The 17,306-nt window shown below is 42.0% G+C and overlaps 1 protein-coding gene across 8 annotated transcripts in view; it reads right to left on the bottom strand.

The window, feature by feature from the left end:
• Positions 1–17,306, bottom strand: part of dock3 (dedicator of cytokinesis 3) — a 966,938-nt gene that overhangs the window by 93,712 nt on the left and 855,920 nt on the right. For all 8 annotated transcript variants that reach the window (XM_063067780.1, XM_063067785.1, XM_063067784.1 and 5 more), the window contains 3 exons: positions 13,118–13,178; positions 8,165–8,258; positions 5,239–5,387 (listed from right to left, as the gene is read on the bottom strand). In XM_063067780.1, coding sequence (XP_062923850.1) covers positions 5,239–5,387; positions 8,165–8,258; positions 13,118–13,178 — 304 coding nt within the window. The remainder of the gene's footprint in view (positions 1–5,238; positions 5,388–8,164; positions 8,259–13,117; positions 13,179–17,306) is intronic.

Genomic DNA, 17,306 nt, shown 5'->3' with positions numbered 1-17,306 from the left:
GTTAATACTGTCTGAGCTACAAGCCCGAGCTCTGAGAATCCATAACTCTGTCTGCATTGGTCAGGGCCTGGCCAATCCACTGGGGGCTTGGCTTCCTCTCAGGCATGTTAACTGTTGTATTTTTGTGGTGTGTTCTTAACTAATCTAGAAGTGATTATAATTTTTACTCACTAGCCAATGTTCCCTCTAATTTGTAATGACTAGTGTGTGCAACAGTACTATGCTGTGCAATTTTTTTTCCGGTGACAACAACATGTGTGCACTGTTGATCTCTTCAACAGAAACAGTATAAATAAGCCAGTTCTAAAATCTACAGACAACCAACGCAAATTCCACGCTGTCAATACCATCCATGTCAGTGATTGTGTCCATTGTTAAATATACTTAACATGCCAATGAGGCGGAGGGTGACAACCTTTTGTGCGCAATTTAAATTCTTGTGTGTGCTAGTAGCAAAAGATGTGTACATATGTATAAACGACTTAGAGGGAACATTGTCACTAATTCATTCGAAGCACATTAAATAAAAAGATTTATTGTGGCATTTGGTCTTCATGTCATGGTCCGGTCCGCGAAATCCACATTCCGGTTCACGGACCGGTCTATCGATCCTTATTCCAGGTTTTCTGGTTTTCCTTTGTTCTGTTGGGTGCTCTAATTGAGGCACATGATTCTTGTTTGGGCAGACACATAAATCCCTCCGGAGACCAGAGCTTGGCTGCTGGATTGTTCCTGTCAAAACCCCCTGTCTGAATCACTTCTTGGCTCCTTCCTCCTGAAGTCTTGCCTTACCTGCACTGCTGTCAAGTTCAACTGCTGGAGCAAGATAAGGAACTGTCTATTGTTGTTTTGAACTGTCTCTGTGTCCATGCCTTCACTAGGTAGGTCTGGCTGTTTGCTGCTACCTTGAGTTGGGCACTGTCCATGAGCTGCCTTGTCCTGTCCTGTCTCCCAAGACCATGTCATGGCTTTGCCTAGTTCTGGAGTCTGAGCCTGAGTCTGAACCCAAGCCCTGTCTTGTCCTTGCCTCAAGGGACCCAAGCCCTGTCTTGTCTTATAGCCACGTCATGTCCTCGCCTAGTTCTGGGGTCTGAGCCCGAGTCAACACCCAGGTTCTGGGTCCTTGTCCAGTCTCTGGCTCGGAGTCCAAGCCCAGGTGCCTAGTTCCCAGTTTCTTGTCCTGGTCCTGCTTTCCTAGCCAAGTCTTAGCCCAAGTCTGTGTCCTGTCATGTCCCTAACTCTAGTGCTAGTCCTGTTCCTGGTACTTCAGTGTCTGTGTCTTGCATTTGGGTCTGCTCCCAGACTGCCCCTGTTATGACACTTCAACAGAACTGCAAACACAATGCAAGTAATGTCAACAGAACTGCGAACACAATACAAGTAATGTCATCTGGGATATCAGCAGTTTTAGGTAAAACTCTCTTTAATAGCTAAGAGATGTATATTATACTAACATACTCTTCAACACATTAGAGAGGTTCATCAGCTATTACTGCCATGTTAGCTCTTCAACTGAACATTTTCAAAGCATTTTCTTTTTTTCTGAACTTTAGCATAGTAATTTAATAACACTAGAGTTTCAGTTGAAGCTTCACCTTTTTTGATCCAGGCAGGCCAACAGTAGTGTTATCAATAATCTCAGCTACTTGAACATCTGCTTCCGAAAACTCCAGTTTGAATGGCAAATACCATCTTACTGAATCATCAGCACTCAGCCCCCAAATCTCAAAGGCACTGAGTGGCATCTATTGTAAATACATCAAATACATTCAGTCTGTATAGATACTTCAGAGCTTGGTTCCATTAAACCTTCAGGAAGAGTGTATTGTACTTTAGTATTTCCTTTGATGCACTGATTGGAAAGTGTTCTCTCTGAGACACCAGGCTGTTCCCTTACTGGGTCCCTCTGAAGTGTTCCATCTTCCTTTTTTGTTTAAGCAACTGTTGGGTTACTTTCTGAAGGTTTTCCTGTCCTTCATACACCCGCTTGAAACGTCCATCATCTCCACAGTTGTACCAGAAAATACCAATTGCCTCCCTAGTCAAAAGACCCCTTTCAGCAGCATATTTCGCCTTAGTAAGGTCTACAGGTGGGCTGGGTTTCCTAGCAGACATGTCACATTTTATTGCAGCACCAGTGACTTCAACCCACATACCTTGGCTTGCAGGTTTTTCACTTCATTTTGCAAAACCCCTACTTGTATGGCATTAGGGGTCACTTCAGCAAAAGAGGTTACAACTCAGGACATTATTCGACTGTTAGAAAACTTCTGCTCCAGTTTACCAATATTTCAACTTCAACAAACAGTTAACAGAAAAAGAAAAGAAGGGCCCATTACAATTACAAGGCATTCTTCAATTATGTGAAGAACAAAAGGATGACAGGAGTGAAGGTAGGACTGATTAGAGATAAAAGTGGGAAGATGTGCCTGGAGGCTGTGGAAGTGAGCGAGGTCCTCAATGAATATTTCTCTTCGGTATTCACCAATGAGAGGGAACTTGATGACGGTGAGGGCAATTTAGATTAGATTCAACTTTATTGTCATTGTGCCGAGTACAGATACAAAGCCAACGAAATGTAGTTAGCATCTGACCAGAAATGCAAAGAATAGTGTTATTTACAAAATAACTGCAAATAAAAAGTAAGTGCTACAGCACATAAATATAAAAGTACTGAGACAGTACAATATGAGTGCAATAATGCTTAGCACTGTGATGTGAGGTTCAGCAGGTTACAGCCTCGGGGAAGAAGCTCTTTCTGTGCCTGCTGGTGCGGGAGCGGAGGCTTCTGTAACGCCTGCTGAATGGGAGGAGAGTAAAAAGTCCATGGTTAGGGTGAGATGCATCCCTGATAATGCTTTTTGCCCTGCCCAGGCAGCACTTATGGTAGATGTTCTCAATGGTGGGCAATTGGATGCCGATAATCTGCTGGGCAATTTTCAGCACACGCTGGAGTGCTTTGCAGTCTGATATGGGAAAATTGCCATACCACATTGAGATGCAGTTGGTGAGTATGCTCTCAATGGTACAGCGGTAAAAGTCTGTCAGTATCCTGGGACAGAGGTGAGCTTTCTTGATGCTCCGCAGGAAATAAAGGCACTGTTGCATCTTTTTGATCAGGATGGAGGAGTTCAAGGACTAGGTGAGATCCTTGGAAATGTGGACACCAAGGAATTTGAAGCTTGATACCCGCTCCACTACAGCTCTGTTGATGTAGATGGGGATGTGAGTGTGGCTCCTAGCATGCTTAAAGTCCACAATGATATCCTTGGTCTTCTGGGTGTTAAGGGCCAGGTTGTTGTCAGCACACAACGCGGCCAGGTGCTGGACCTTGTCTCTGTAGGCCATCTCGTCATCCCCTCTGATCAGGCCAACTACTGTGATGTGAGTGAGGTTGATGTTCTGGAGCATGTTGATATTAAGGGAGAGGAGGTATTGGAGTTGTTAAAATACATTAAGACAGATAAGTCCCCGGGGCCTGACGGAATATTCCCCAGACTGCTCCACGAGGCGAGGGAAGAGATTGCTGAGCCTCTGGCTAGGATCTTTATGTCCTCGTTGTCCATGGGAATGGTACCGGAGGATTGGAGGGAGGTGAATGTTGTCCCCTTGTTCAAAAAAGGTAGTAGGGATAGTCCGGGTAATTATAGACCAGTGAGCCTTGCGTCTGTGGTGGGAAAGCTGTTGGAAAAAGTTCTTAGAGATAGGATCTATAGGCATTTAGAGAATCATGGTCTGATCAGGGACGGTCAGCATGGCTTTGTGAAGGGCAGATCGTGTCTAACAAGCCTGATAGAGTTTTTTGAGGAGGTGACTAGGCATATAGATGAGGGTAGTGTAGTGGATGTGATCTACATGGATTTTAGTAAGGCATTTGACAAGGTTCCACACGGTAGGCTTATTTAGAAAGTCAGAAGGCATGGGACCCAAGGAAGTTTGGCCAGGTGGATTCAGAATTGGCTTGCCTGCAGAAAGCAGAGGGTCGTGGTGGAGGGAGTACATTCAGATTGGAGGGTTGTGACTAGTGGTGTCCCACAAGGATTGGTTCTGGGACCTCTACTTTTTGTGATTTTTATTAATGACCTGGATGTTGGAGTAGAAGGGTGGGTTGGCAAGTTTGCAGATGACACAAAGGTTGGTGGTGTTGTAGGTAGCGTAGAGGATTGTTGAAGATTGCAGAGGGACATTGATAGGATGCAGAAGTGGGCTGAGAAGTGGCAGATGGAGTTCAACCCAGAGAAGTGTGAGGTGGTACACTTTGGAAGGACAAGCTCCAAGGCAGAGTACAAAGTAAATGGCAGGATACTTGGTAGTGTGGAGGGGCAGAGGGATCTGGAGGTACAGATGTTACAGGCAGAATGTTACAACACCCTACCAAAACAAACTCGATTGGCTGACACAACATTCCTAAGTTGGCCAAACGGCTTGCTATCTTTAGCTGAAGCCAAAACAAAAGTCTATGAAGCTTAACTAACAGGACACACTGCATTTGCAGATAAACTGCTAAAATAAAAACACTTCACAGGACAGCAGAAATGCAATAAAACATGTTCCTAACTCGAGAATTACATGCGTGCCTAAGACTTTTGCACAGTACAGTATATATTATTTATTTAATGATACAGTATGGTAACAGGCTTTTCCAGCCCAACTATATTCATGGGATCAATTGGCCTACTAACCATACATCTTTGGAATGTTTTCCTGGAGTGTTGGAAGCTGAGGGAGACCTGACAGAGGTTTATAAAATTATGAGAGCTATAGATGAAGTAGAGTCACAGTCTTTTTCCGATGGTGGCAATGTCTAATACCATTAATCATAACTAATTAATACAAAATATTCTCAATCTATATCTGTAAAATTTCAAATGAATTGTAAACCCATCTCTTATATTGTTTAAAGTGCTTGGTGTGTTTAGAAGCTTTTGAGAGTAATTGTGTCTTTTCAGTCTTTTAACTATTTTGCAAAATACTTCTGATGTTTCTAATTAGCTTGTTTTCAGTAACTGATGGCGTTGATAGCTCTGGCTTTCTCCTGATAATGTTTCTTTGTATTTCAGGATACCCTGCATGATTCCATTATGATGCAGAGGCGCTCTCAGTTACACCATCAGGAATTTCTCAGAGGTTTCCAGATGTTTATGATTTTGTCTCACAAGTACAGATTTAGCAGCCACAGACAGCTGATAGTTGACCACTTTTTCTGCCACCAGTGATGTCAGCAGCTCTGGCACTCACCTTCCCCTTGTTGAAGTAGTTGATGACCTGGCGACACAATCCCTCCTTGCGCTGCCACTCACTCTGTGCTGGGTAGTGCAGAAACTCCCGCAAGGGTCTGTCTTCCCATTGAAGCAGTTCCCAGTACAGCATCAGTGTAAATGCTGCCTCTAAAGGACGGAAAGACACATCAATTCAAAAAGCATGGACACTAAGAAATAGTCTATATTATCATAAAACTAATAAGATCCTACAGTCTCTAACATTAGAAAAATAATTAGGTTTCTCCCCTCTACACTGAAGGTGCTGACTGTTGTTGGATCTTGATGCTTTTGTGGTACAAAGATACTTCAGAAGTCAAGAATGAGGCATAAAACTTCTTGCTAATGGCCATTTTATTAAATGTTACCAGAATGAAAAACAACCAAGAGAGGTGAGAACAAGAAAAGATGAAGGAAAAAAAAGCAGTCATGGTCATCTCATACTCTACTAGAGGTAACAAACACTCAGTTGATAACAATTAACCTATAAAATAGCCAGATATAAGTAGCGTGATATTTACTACTAAAAACTAAAATGTTTCCAGAAAAATACAGAAGTAACTGTATCATAATTACTGGAAAATTCACTGAACAAGTACATGCAGGTAGGTGAATATATACATAAAAGCTTAGGACAGTTAAACTACAAGAAAAATAACAATTCTACATCCCAACCCAACATTGTAAATTCCAGAGGTTCAGTCAAACTTTAAATTTGGTATGCAATGAACAATAACTTTCTGTTAGTTTTTTAAATACTTGATGTATCTGCCTACTAGCCTTTTATAAATTTTATATTAGCACATCAGGATCATTCTGAGCTCCCCAGCTCTGCATTCTCATTATTTAGCTATTATGCTTTTTTAAAAGTTGCCAAACTAGTCAGTTTTGCATTTCTCAGATGACACTGGAGTATGGTGACTTTTGCAAGCTGTTCTCTGCAGACCTACTCATTACTTATAATTGTTCTACTTTTTTTTCCAGTCAATATTCTGTCTCTAAGAATTCACCTCATTCTGCCCTGTGATATTGCTTTTCCTTTATTCCACCTCAATGTACTGAGATAATGATCTGTATGGTTGGCATGCAAAACAAAGTTTTACACTGTATCTCTGTACATGGACAATAATAAACCGATTTACCAATTTACCATTATACTCCCTGTGTAATATCCTTCTATCCACTTTGGAAATTATACCTAACTTTGTTCATTCTATATCAGTCTCTTTAACAAGTGAATCACTGCTTCACCTGCAAGGATTGGTTACACCTCTGGATACTGGGAAGGGAAGAGGGAAAAGGCAAGGTCTGCAGCTCCTGCAATTGCATGGGAAGGTAAAATGCAAGAGGAATGGGTGTATGTGGAGATGGAAATGTGAACAAGGAAGTCAAGGAGAGAACTATCTCTTCAGAATGGTGAAAGGAGAGACATACATGCAGAACAGTGAGCTGGAGCTGAATTCACTGAGTGAGTAATACTACTCAAGACATCAGAAGAGACTGGTGATGGCAAAACTTGAAAGAAATGGCTTCTTGGGGGAACACTCTGATCCAGCTTATAAATCCAGGGATTTTGATCTCTTAAGACATGCAGTACATTCTGAACATTAAATATCAAGGTTATCAAAATAGGCTTAGAGATTCTAAGGACAATCTAGTCTTCATCCATGAATACTCAGAATACTATCAAGCCACACAATGCACAATGTGTTCATTTTTTTCCAGTTTGACAAACTTGAGGCTTAGTTAAATACAACTGTAAAGTTCAGTGTCAATAATTTTGTTGTCATTAATTCAATTTTCACATTGCTGTGCTAAATAAGTGAGGCAAAATGAACAAGTTTTTGACTGGCAGATCAGTTAGCTGTCTGAAGGATTTATATTGGGCCTTCGGCTCTGCACAACTTGGTATATATTGATGATTTAGGCATCTAAGTTTGCTGATTCTATAAAGCCAAGTGGAAAAAAATTGACTGAGAAGCAGACAAAAGCTACTGGCAGATTAAGTTAATAAATCAAACTAGTAGCAGGTGGAGTATAATGCCACAAAATATGAGGTTATTCACATTCATGGGAAAAACTTACAAACGTTGGTGTCTGGTTCATGAGACCATGAAACAAAGGATCAATAGACAATAGGTGCAGGAGTAGGCCATTTGGCCCTTCCAGCCAGCACCATCATTCACTGTGATCATGGCTGATCATCCACTATCAGTATCCAGTTCCTGCCTTATCCCCATCACCTTTAATTCCACTATCTTTAAGAGCTCTATCCATCTCTTTTTTGAAAGCGTCCAGAGACTTGGCCTCCACAGCCTTCTGGGGCAGAGCATTCCATATATCCACCACTCTCTGGGTGAAAAAGTTTTTCCTCAACTCCGTTCTAAATGGCCTACCCCTTATTCTTAAACTGTGGCCTCTGGACTTACCCATCAGCGGGAACATTCTTCCTGCCTCCAGCGTGTCCAATCCCTTAATAATCTTATATATGTTTCCCTCTCAGCCTTCTAAATTCCAGTGTATACAAGCCCAGTCACTCCAATCTTTCGACATATGACAGTCCCGCCATCCCGGGAATTAACCTTGTGAACCTACGCTGCACTCCCTCAATAGCAAGAATGTCCTTCCTCAAATTTGGAGACCAAAACTGCACACAGTACTCCAGGTGTGGTCTCACCAGGGCCCTGTACAACTGCAGAAGGACCTCTTTGCTCTTATACGCAATTCCCCTTTTTATGAAGGCCAGCATGCCATTAGCTTTCTTCACTGCCTGCTGTACTTGCATGCTTGCTTTCAGTGACTGCTGTACAAGAACAGTGTGGAGTCCAGTCACATGAAGTATTGCTTTAGCACAATATGAAACTTTTCATTTCTATGGAACTTGTATCAAGCTTACTGACCCTTACCTGTGTAATTATCAGCCTGTAGATGCATGTCACACAGTTTATGGATATAACGGATGTACATCTCCTCCTTGTTAATCTCTGACTTGTAAAAGTTCTGAAATAAATGTAAATTTCTATAAATACTTGAAAATCAGAGCTGAAACATACTAGTAAAAAGGGCTAATCTTAACTGAGAACCCAGACACAGCCTATGTCTAACGATGTTGCTTGAAAATCTTACTATGTTTGATGCTGTTGTATTCATCTTGGGAGTGTAGGATGGAACTGTATATGTAGCAGTTTTAGATGGTATGTAACCTGAGTTATGCTTAACCCGGCAATATTAGATGGTTCTTTCTAGGGATGCCTTTATTTTGAATTTAGAGAGCTCAGAGCTGGAGGTCTGGATTTCAGATCAAAGTTCAAAGCTCAAAAGTTCAAAGTAAGTTTATTATCAAAGTACATAAATGTTACCATATACAACTCTGAGATTCAGAAGGGAAAGAGAGCGAAGAAGGGAGCAGTAGTGATAGGGGACTCAATAGTGAGGGGAACAGACAGGAGAGTCTGTGGACATGAACAGACACCCGGATGGTATGTTGACTCCCAAGTACCAGGCTCAGGGACATCTCAGATCGTGCCCACAAGATTTTGGAGAGGGAGGGGGAGCAGCCAGATGTCTTGGTACATATTGGTACCAATGACATGGGAAGGAAAAGCAAAGAGGTCCTGAAAAGAATTCAGACAGCTGAGAAGCAGGACCGCCTGGGTAGCAATTTCTGGACTTCTGCCTGTGCCATGCGCCCATGAGGGTAGAAACAGGATGATTTAGCAGATAAATGCCTGGCTGAGAAGCTGGTGCAGGGGGCAGGACTTCAGGGTCTTGGATAATTGGGATCTCTTCTGGGAGAGGTATGACCTGTGCCAAAGTGACGGGTTGCACCTGAACCCGAGGGTGACAAATATTCTCGTGGGCAGGTTTGTTAGAGCTGTTGGAGAGGGTTTAAGCTAACTTGGCAGAGGAGTGGGAACAGGAGTGAAGGGACTCAAGAAAGGACGGGTGGTAAAAAAGTAAAGATAGTGTGCAGTCAGATTGTCAGGAAGGGCAGGCAGGTGATGGGACTTAGTTGCAGCCAACGGGCTGAGTATCAAATCATTACGGACGCAGAGTCAGAAAGGACAGCAAATATTGTACTCAAGGTGTTGTAGCTAAATGTGCATAGTATAAGAAATAAAGTGGATGATTTTATTGCAATATTACCGATTGCCATGTATGATTTTGTGGCCGTCACTGAATCGTGGCTGAAGGATGGTTGTAGTTGGGAACTAAATGTCCAAGGTTACACATTATATTGGAGGGATAGGAAGGTAGGCAGAGGGGGTTGTGTGGCTCTACTGGTAAAGAATGGCATGAGATTAGTAGAAGGATGTGACAAAGGATCGGAAGATGTTGAATCCTTGTGGGTTGAGTTAAAAAACTGCAAGGGTAAAAGGACGTTGATGGCAGTTATATACAGGCCTCCCAACAGTAGCTGGGAGGTGGACCACAGGTTACAACAGGAAATAGAAAAGGTGAGTCAAAAGGGCAACGTTATGGTAGTTATGGGAGATTTTAACATGCAGGTCGATTGGGCAAATCAGGTTGGCAATGGGGTTCAAGAGAGTGAATTTGTTGAATGCCTAAGCTTTTTAGAGCAGTTTGTTATTGAGCCTTCTAGGGTGTTATGTAATGAATTGAGGGCAATTTGGGAGCTTAAGGTAAAAGAACTCTTAGGAACCAGTAATCACAATATGATTAAGTTGAACTTGAAATTTGATAAGGAGAAAGTAAAGTCCGATGTAGCATTATTTCAGTGGAGTAAAGGAAATTACAGTGGTATGAGGGAGGAGTTGGCCAAAGTCAATTGGAAGGAGCTGCTGGCAGGGATGTCAGCAGAGCAGCAATGGCATGTGTTTCTGGGAAAAATGAGGAAGGTGCAGGACACGTGTGTTCCAAAAATGAAGAAATACTCAAATGGAAAAATGGTACAACTGTGGCTGACAAGGGAAGTCAAAGTTATTGTAAAAGCAAAGGAAAGGGCATACAACAAAGCAAAAATTAATGGGAAGATAGAGGATTGGGAAGTTTTTGAAAACCTACAGAGAGCAACTAAAAAAATGATTAGAAGGGAAAGGATGAAATATGAAAGCAAGCTAGCAAATAATATCAAAGTGGATAGTAAAAGTTTTTTTCAAGTATGTTAAAAATAAAAGAAATGAGAGTGGATATAGGACTGCTAGAAAATGAGGCAGGAGAAATAATAACAGGGGACAAGGAATTGGCTGATGAACTAAATGAGTACTTTGCATCAGTCTTCACTGTTGAAGACACTAGCAGTATGCCTGATGTAGTGTGTAAAGGAAGAGAAGTGGGTGCAGATACTGTTACAAAAGAGAAGGTGCCCAAAAAGCTGAAAGACCTAAAGGTACATGAGTCACCTGGACCAGAGGAACTGCACCCTCGGGTTCTGAAAGAGGTAGTGACAGAGACTGTGGTGGCATTAGAAATGATCTTTCAAAAATCATTGGACTCTGGCATGACGCCAGAGGACTGGAAAATTGAAAATGTTACTCCACTCTTTAAGAAAGGAGGAAGGCAGCAGAAAGGAAATTATAGACCAGTTAGCCTGACCTCAGTGGTTGGGAAGATGTTGGAGTCAATTGTTAAGGATGAGGTGATGGAGTACTTGGTGACAAAGTTAGGATAAAGTTAGCATGGTTTCCCTCAGGGAAGATCCTGCCCGACAAACCTATTGGAATTCTTTGAGGAGATTACAAGTAGGGTAGATAAAGGGGATGCAGTGGATGTTGTATATTTGAACTTTCAGAAGGCCTTTGACAAGGTGCCACACATGAGGCTGCTTACCAAGTTAAGAGCCCATGGTATTACAGGAAAGTTACTAACATGGTTAGAGCATTGGCTGATTGGTGGGAGGCAGTGAGTGGGAATAAAAGGATCCTTTTCTGGTTGGCTGCCAGTGACTAGTGGTGTTCTGCAGGGGTCGGTGTTGGGACCACTTCTTTTTATGCTGTATATAAATGATTTAGATGATGGAATAGAAAGCTTTGTTGCTAAGTTTGCAATGATATGAAGATTGGGCAGGTAGTGTTGAGGAAACGGGTAGGATGCAGAAGGACTTAGACAGATTACGAGAATGGGCAAATGAAATACAGTGTTGGAAAATGCATGGTCATGCACTTTGGTAGTAGAAATAAATGTGTGGACTATTTTCTAAACAGGGAGAAAATTCAGGAATCTGAGATGCAGAGGGATATGGGGAGTCCTTGTGCAGAACACCCTGAAGGTTAACTTGCTGGTTGAGTCGGTGGTGAGGAAGGCAAATGCCATGTTAGCATTCATTTCAAGAGGTCTAGAATACAAGAGCAAGGATGTGATGCTGAGGCTTTATAAGGCACTGGTGAGGCCTCACCTTGAGTATTGTGAACAGTTTTGGGCCCCTCATCTTAGAAAAGATGTGTTGGTATTTGAGAGGGTCCAGAGGAGGCTCAAAAGGATGATTCCAGGAATGAAAGGGTTATCATACGAGGAACATTTGATGGCTCTGGGTCTGTACTCGCTGGAATTCAGAAGGATGGCGGCGGGGGGGGGGCGGGGTGGTGATTTCATTGAAACCTTTCGAATGTTGAAAGGCCTAGACAGAGTAGATGTGGAAAGGATGTTTCCCATGGTGGGAGAGTCTACGACAAGAGGGCATAACCTCAGGATAGAGGGGCACCCTTTCAAAACAGATGCAGAAAAATTTCTTTAGTCAAAGGGTGGTGAATTTGTGGAATATATTGCCACAAGCAGCTGTGGAGGCCAGGTCGTTGGATGTATTTAAGGCAGAGATTGATAGGTTCTTGATTGGACATGGCATCAAAGATTACAGGAACTGGGGTTGAGGAGGAGATGGAAAAAAAAAGGATCAACCATGATTGAATGGTGGAGCAGACTTGATGGGCCAGATGGCCTAATTCTGCTCCTATGTCTTACGGTCTTATAAACGAATAAATCCAAATTAAATCTGAATTGAATCTAAGCCATACTCTTCCTTATGGAATATTTGATGTGACTGTGTTCAGGGAGTTTTACTCTGCATTCTACCAAGCTCTATGAAACACTTCTGAAGAATCCATAACCTTCCACCAAAGTCATGTGTAACACCCTGGGAAAGGTTTCACTGCTAATGTAATTGTCTTTCTGTAGTAGCACTGCTAATGTAATGGTTTTTCCGTAGCAGCAGTGTTTAGGTTATGGCTAGAGGTAACGGGGGCTTTGGAATGTATGCCGTCGAATGAAAGGAGTGTTTTTTTTCTTGTTGTGTGCCTGCGACCAAGGTGGTCTGGGTCTTTTGTTTGGCAGAAGATGGGGAGAGAAGAAGCCAGAAAGGAGAGGTCGTAGACACCAGAAATGAGTGGACTTGGAGTGGGGCCGGGAGTCAACAAAGCCTGGGGAAATTGATGGTGGGCCAGTGGAAGGGAAGCCGTGAGCTCCAACTTGTGCACATTAGACTGTTTCATTAAAATGGGCCCTTTTCTTTTTGTTTTACTTTACTAACCTTCTAGTCAAATTAAGGATTACAAAGCTAAATTGTTTAATTACATAAGGTCTCCTATCTGTTATTTCGTGGTACTGATTTGTAACGGGGTAACACATCACACAGCATCCACACAAACAGGAGGTTTTGCATCTCAATCTCATACATTTAGTGGGGCCAGAGATGGTCTTCCCTAGACTTACACAGCTGACAGAACCAGAGGGTTATACATGTTATAGAAATACTGAGAGGATTATAACTTACATCTAACTCAAAGCATATCTGACCAAGAAATGAATGTCAATGACACTTTGTAATGAAATTGGAATTAATTTTTTATTTCTTCTTTTAGTGAATGAAAAGAAAAATCACCTTAAAGAGAAATTTAACTGCTTACCAACAAATTAACAGTACAACCAATCTTCTTATTTTCTGCATCATCTCCTTTCATACAATCCCTATTGGGAAAAAAAAAGGAGCTTGTGCTTAGGAACTGTTTACACAGATACAAAAATACATGACATTGTACGGGATTTATTATAAAGCATACCGGATTTCTGTAAAATAATACACAGGTAACTTATTAGTGAAGTCAGACTGAAACTTCACTGCCATAATGAAGTGTCACATCCCAAGGTTTCACAAAGTGCTGTGAGAAAGGAATTGTACAGCCAAGTACCTAAATTTTGTGCTGTATTACAACAGATTCAAATGCTTCAGGGAATAGATCTGTTTATATAGGTTGTGGGGGGCAGTTAAAACTTAACAGTTTTTTAGAAAGCACTCTTTATTTCATCAGTTTGAACCAGGAATGGTAGTAAGTCCTTTGGTGTCTAAAGATTGCTTCACATTTAGTTGGATCATGGCTGATCTATTACTCAACTCTTTATCTTCATGTCCTCACCAAATGAGCTTCCAATATTCTCAAAACTTATAGTTCCAAGTGACACAGCATTCAAAATCTTGGGGTGAGAGAATTACAGATTTCTGCTAACATTTGTGTGTGATTTGCTTCCTGATGTTTTCTTCAAGTGGATTTATTCAAATCTTAGTAGAGAGTTTGGTGAATTTTATGTTGTAGTGTGTCCACTGCAGAGGAGTGCCACAGTGTTCAATTGGTCATTGGCTTATTATTGTCACAGTACTGAGATAGAGTGAAAAGCCTTATTTTATTTCTTCAGAGATACAGCATGATAACAGGCCCATCCCATTCAGCCCAACGAGCCCTTGCAGCCTAATTACACCTATGTGACCAATTAACCTGCTAACCCATACATCTTTGGAATGTGGGAGGAAACCGAAGCGCCCAGTGGAAGTCCACACTGTCATGAGGAAAACGTACAAAGTCCTCACAGACAGTGATGGAATTGAATTCAAATCACTGGCATTGTAAAAGCATTATGGTAACTGCTATGCTGTCTTGCATGCTACCCTGACTGATCATTCAATACATAAAGTAGTACAAAGGGGAGGGGGGAAACTGTTACTGATGCAGAAAAAGTGCAGTGCAAGTAGGCAATAAAATGCAAGGGACATGGTGAAGTAGACAGAAATCAAGAGTTCATATTTATTGTGCAGCAGGTCTATTCAAGAGTCTTGAAGTACAGCCGGTAGGAAGCTGTAAGTAAGCCCAGTGGTTTGTGTTCTCAGGGTTCTGTATCTTCTGTGCAATGGAGTGGGGGAGAAGGGAGATTGACCAGGGTGACAGCAGTCATTGTTTATGTTGACTGCTTGCCTGAGGCAGCAGGAAAAGTATACAGTCAATGGTGGGGAGGTGGTTTGCACGATGGACTGCACTGCATTCACAACTCCCTGCAGTTTCTGTGATCTTGGGCAGAGCAGTTGCCATACAAAGCTGTGATGCATCCAGATAGGATGCTTTCTATAGTGCTTTTAGTGTGGTAGATTTTCATCAGTGACGGTCTTGGCAAGCTCATCAATTAATTTCTCTGCAGCTTCGTGATCAGCAGATGCTTTATCACCATAAATCTTTAAAATTTAATGCTGTGACTTTTCTTAAATTTCTGCAACCAGCCTGCTGAATATTAATAACTACCTTCAATTTTCAGTTCCTGATAAATGTATCTTTGCTTGTTTCATGTTGTGGCATATGTTCACTCTGACGTTGACAAATCCACTCTTTCATACATGACCAAGATCTTAGTTTTTCCTAATTTTCATTACATATCTGTTCATTACATATGTGAGATCACTTCTCAGAACTGTCCGTGGTGTGCAGAGACCTGCGCATCGCCTGGGAACCTTCCCAGAGCCTTGTGGAGTTTTCCTTTTTGTGACTTATGTCAGTGCTCAAATTTTGGATATCAAAAGTTTTCAGACTTTGGAATTTCGGATAGGAGGTACTCAACCTGTATCTAAATGGTCCTTGAATGATGTGAGGCAGTTTGTCTTCAACTCTTCAAGATGCACATTCCAGATTTTAACCACTCTCTCTGTGTCAAAAATTCTTCTTCTAAATCTCCCATTCTCACTGTAAACCTCTGCCCTTTGTCTTAGACAACCCCCTCTCATCTACATCAGTGGTCCCCAACCTCCGGGCCGCGGACCAATACCGAGCCGTGAAGAATGCAGCGGTGCAGTGGTAGCCGGAACACACCCAACACATCTTTAAGAAAAAAGCCGAAATAAACAAACTAATTAATTAGGTGCCGTGCGGCACGTAAATGTCGGCCCAGATCAGAGGCGATTGCCGATTGCGTTGCCTCTGATCTGAGCTGACATTTATGTGCCAGGCGGCACCTAATTAATTAGCCATTTGGCCCATCACATCCATGCCCACCAGCAGGCAGCTATCCATATTAATTCCATCTTCCAGCAGTTGCACGTTGTCCTCTATGCCAAGGAAATTCTGGTGCTTGTCTAGATACAAGTTCCACCCAAGGATACTGAAAATGAGAAGATTAGTTTCCAAAATAGAATAATATCATAGGACTGGTAAGTTTCATGGTAGCAAAGAGGCTAGTGCAACACTATTACACCACCAATGATGTGGGTCCATTTCCTGCCATTGTCTGTAAGGAGTTTGTACGTTCTCCCCATGACTGTGCTCTGGTTTTCTCCCACATTCCGAAGATGCATGGGTTAACAGGTTAATTGGTCACGTGGGTGTGATTGGGAGGTGTGGACTCAATGGGCTGGAAGGGCTTGTTACCATGTTGTATTTCTGATTAAAATAGAATGGCATTTCAAACGTTACTGAATTATTCATAATGGGCCATGGATAAACTGAATAATTCCAATTCTATGATTTGTTAGCCCTGGGGAACCTCTAAGAATATCTTAAAAGAACTGAAAAGGGAACTTTTAGAAAAGTACCATGCAGCATACAATCGAGGAAGGCAGTTTACATCTGATGAATTAAACTAATGCAATAGCTGGATACATTTGCTGTTGAGTCTTGGAATTGTTGACTTGGATGAATTTTAAAATGTAGCACACCTTTGAAATGAAGTTGGATTTCAGATTCTACACATTTATTCCTGAAAAGCTCAATATATTGAAACCATGGTACAAACTATCAGTACATCTTTCAACAAATTTACCTCAAATGTGAGGTATCAACTAATAAACCCCTGATCCTTCTCATTTTGAGACAATCACCAAACATAAAAAACTCGGTAAATACTTATAACACTCCATTAATAAATCTAACTTAACAAATTGTCATTAAAACCTCTCAAAAGCGTGCCAATTCACCGAAATTAACAATCAAGCACTTTCTGTACCAGCTCTCATTGAACACAGGATACTCATCTACTGGGAATTACCATAACTTTAGACTATCTCACGAGTTATACCTCTGACTGCACGATGAGTCCGGAGAAATAACTGGTAGCTGCTTTTCTTCAAAATAGCATCGAGCTACAGTCTCTATCACGGCTTAGACTTAGTTGTATTTTAAGTTTGTAAAATGGTTTTGGGTCCAGAGAGGGGAGTTAAGGATCAGATTAAAGTTTAGTGGGGGTGAGGTGGGGGTGTTAGAGGTCAGATTAGCGTTTAGGGCTAGAGATGTGGAGGAGTTAGAAACTAGGCTTCCCAGACATGTAGACATGGGACAAAGGATATTTGGAGTCTATGCCTCCACTGCATGCTTGTAGATGTGGATGGGTGATGAAGGACACCTATGGATGTTAGGTCCCTCGGATTGGATGTCTGTGCAAGCAAGAGGCGCGAGGGCTTGTCAGTCAGCGGGCCCAGAGTTCGATCCTGGAATTCGAGGTCGTCATCGGCTAGTCTGGGTATTGATACTGATGATCAGAGTCCAAAGGTTGATCAAAAGTCGAAGTCAAGGCCTGATGGCTGAAGCCTGGAGACTGGAGACCTGTCTGGAATCTGAGGACTGTTTGCATGGAGGGTGGAAGGGAGGACAGGGGCTTATTTTACTGTTGTTTGGTTGCTTGTCTTGTTCTGTTTTGTTATTGTTCTGCCAAGCATTGAGGGCATGCGATGTTGGCGTTGGAATGTGTGGCAACACTTGTGGGCTGCCCCAGTGCATCCCTAGGTGTGTTGTTTGTTGACACACATGACACATTTACTGTATGTTCATGATAAATAAATCTGAATCT

This window comes from Mobula hypostoma, chromosome 15 (genome assembly GCF_963921235.1).
Source record: "Mobula hypostoma chromosome 15, sMobHyp1.1, whole genome shotgun sequence".
NCBI lineage: Eukaryota > Metazoa > Chordata > Chondrichthyes > Myliobatiformes > Myliobatidae > Mobula > Mobula hypostoma.
Note: the sequence above shows the minus strand (reverse complement) of the source record. Positions and strands in the feature narration are given on the sequence as shown.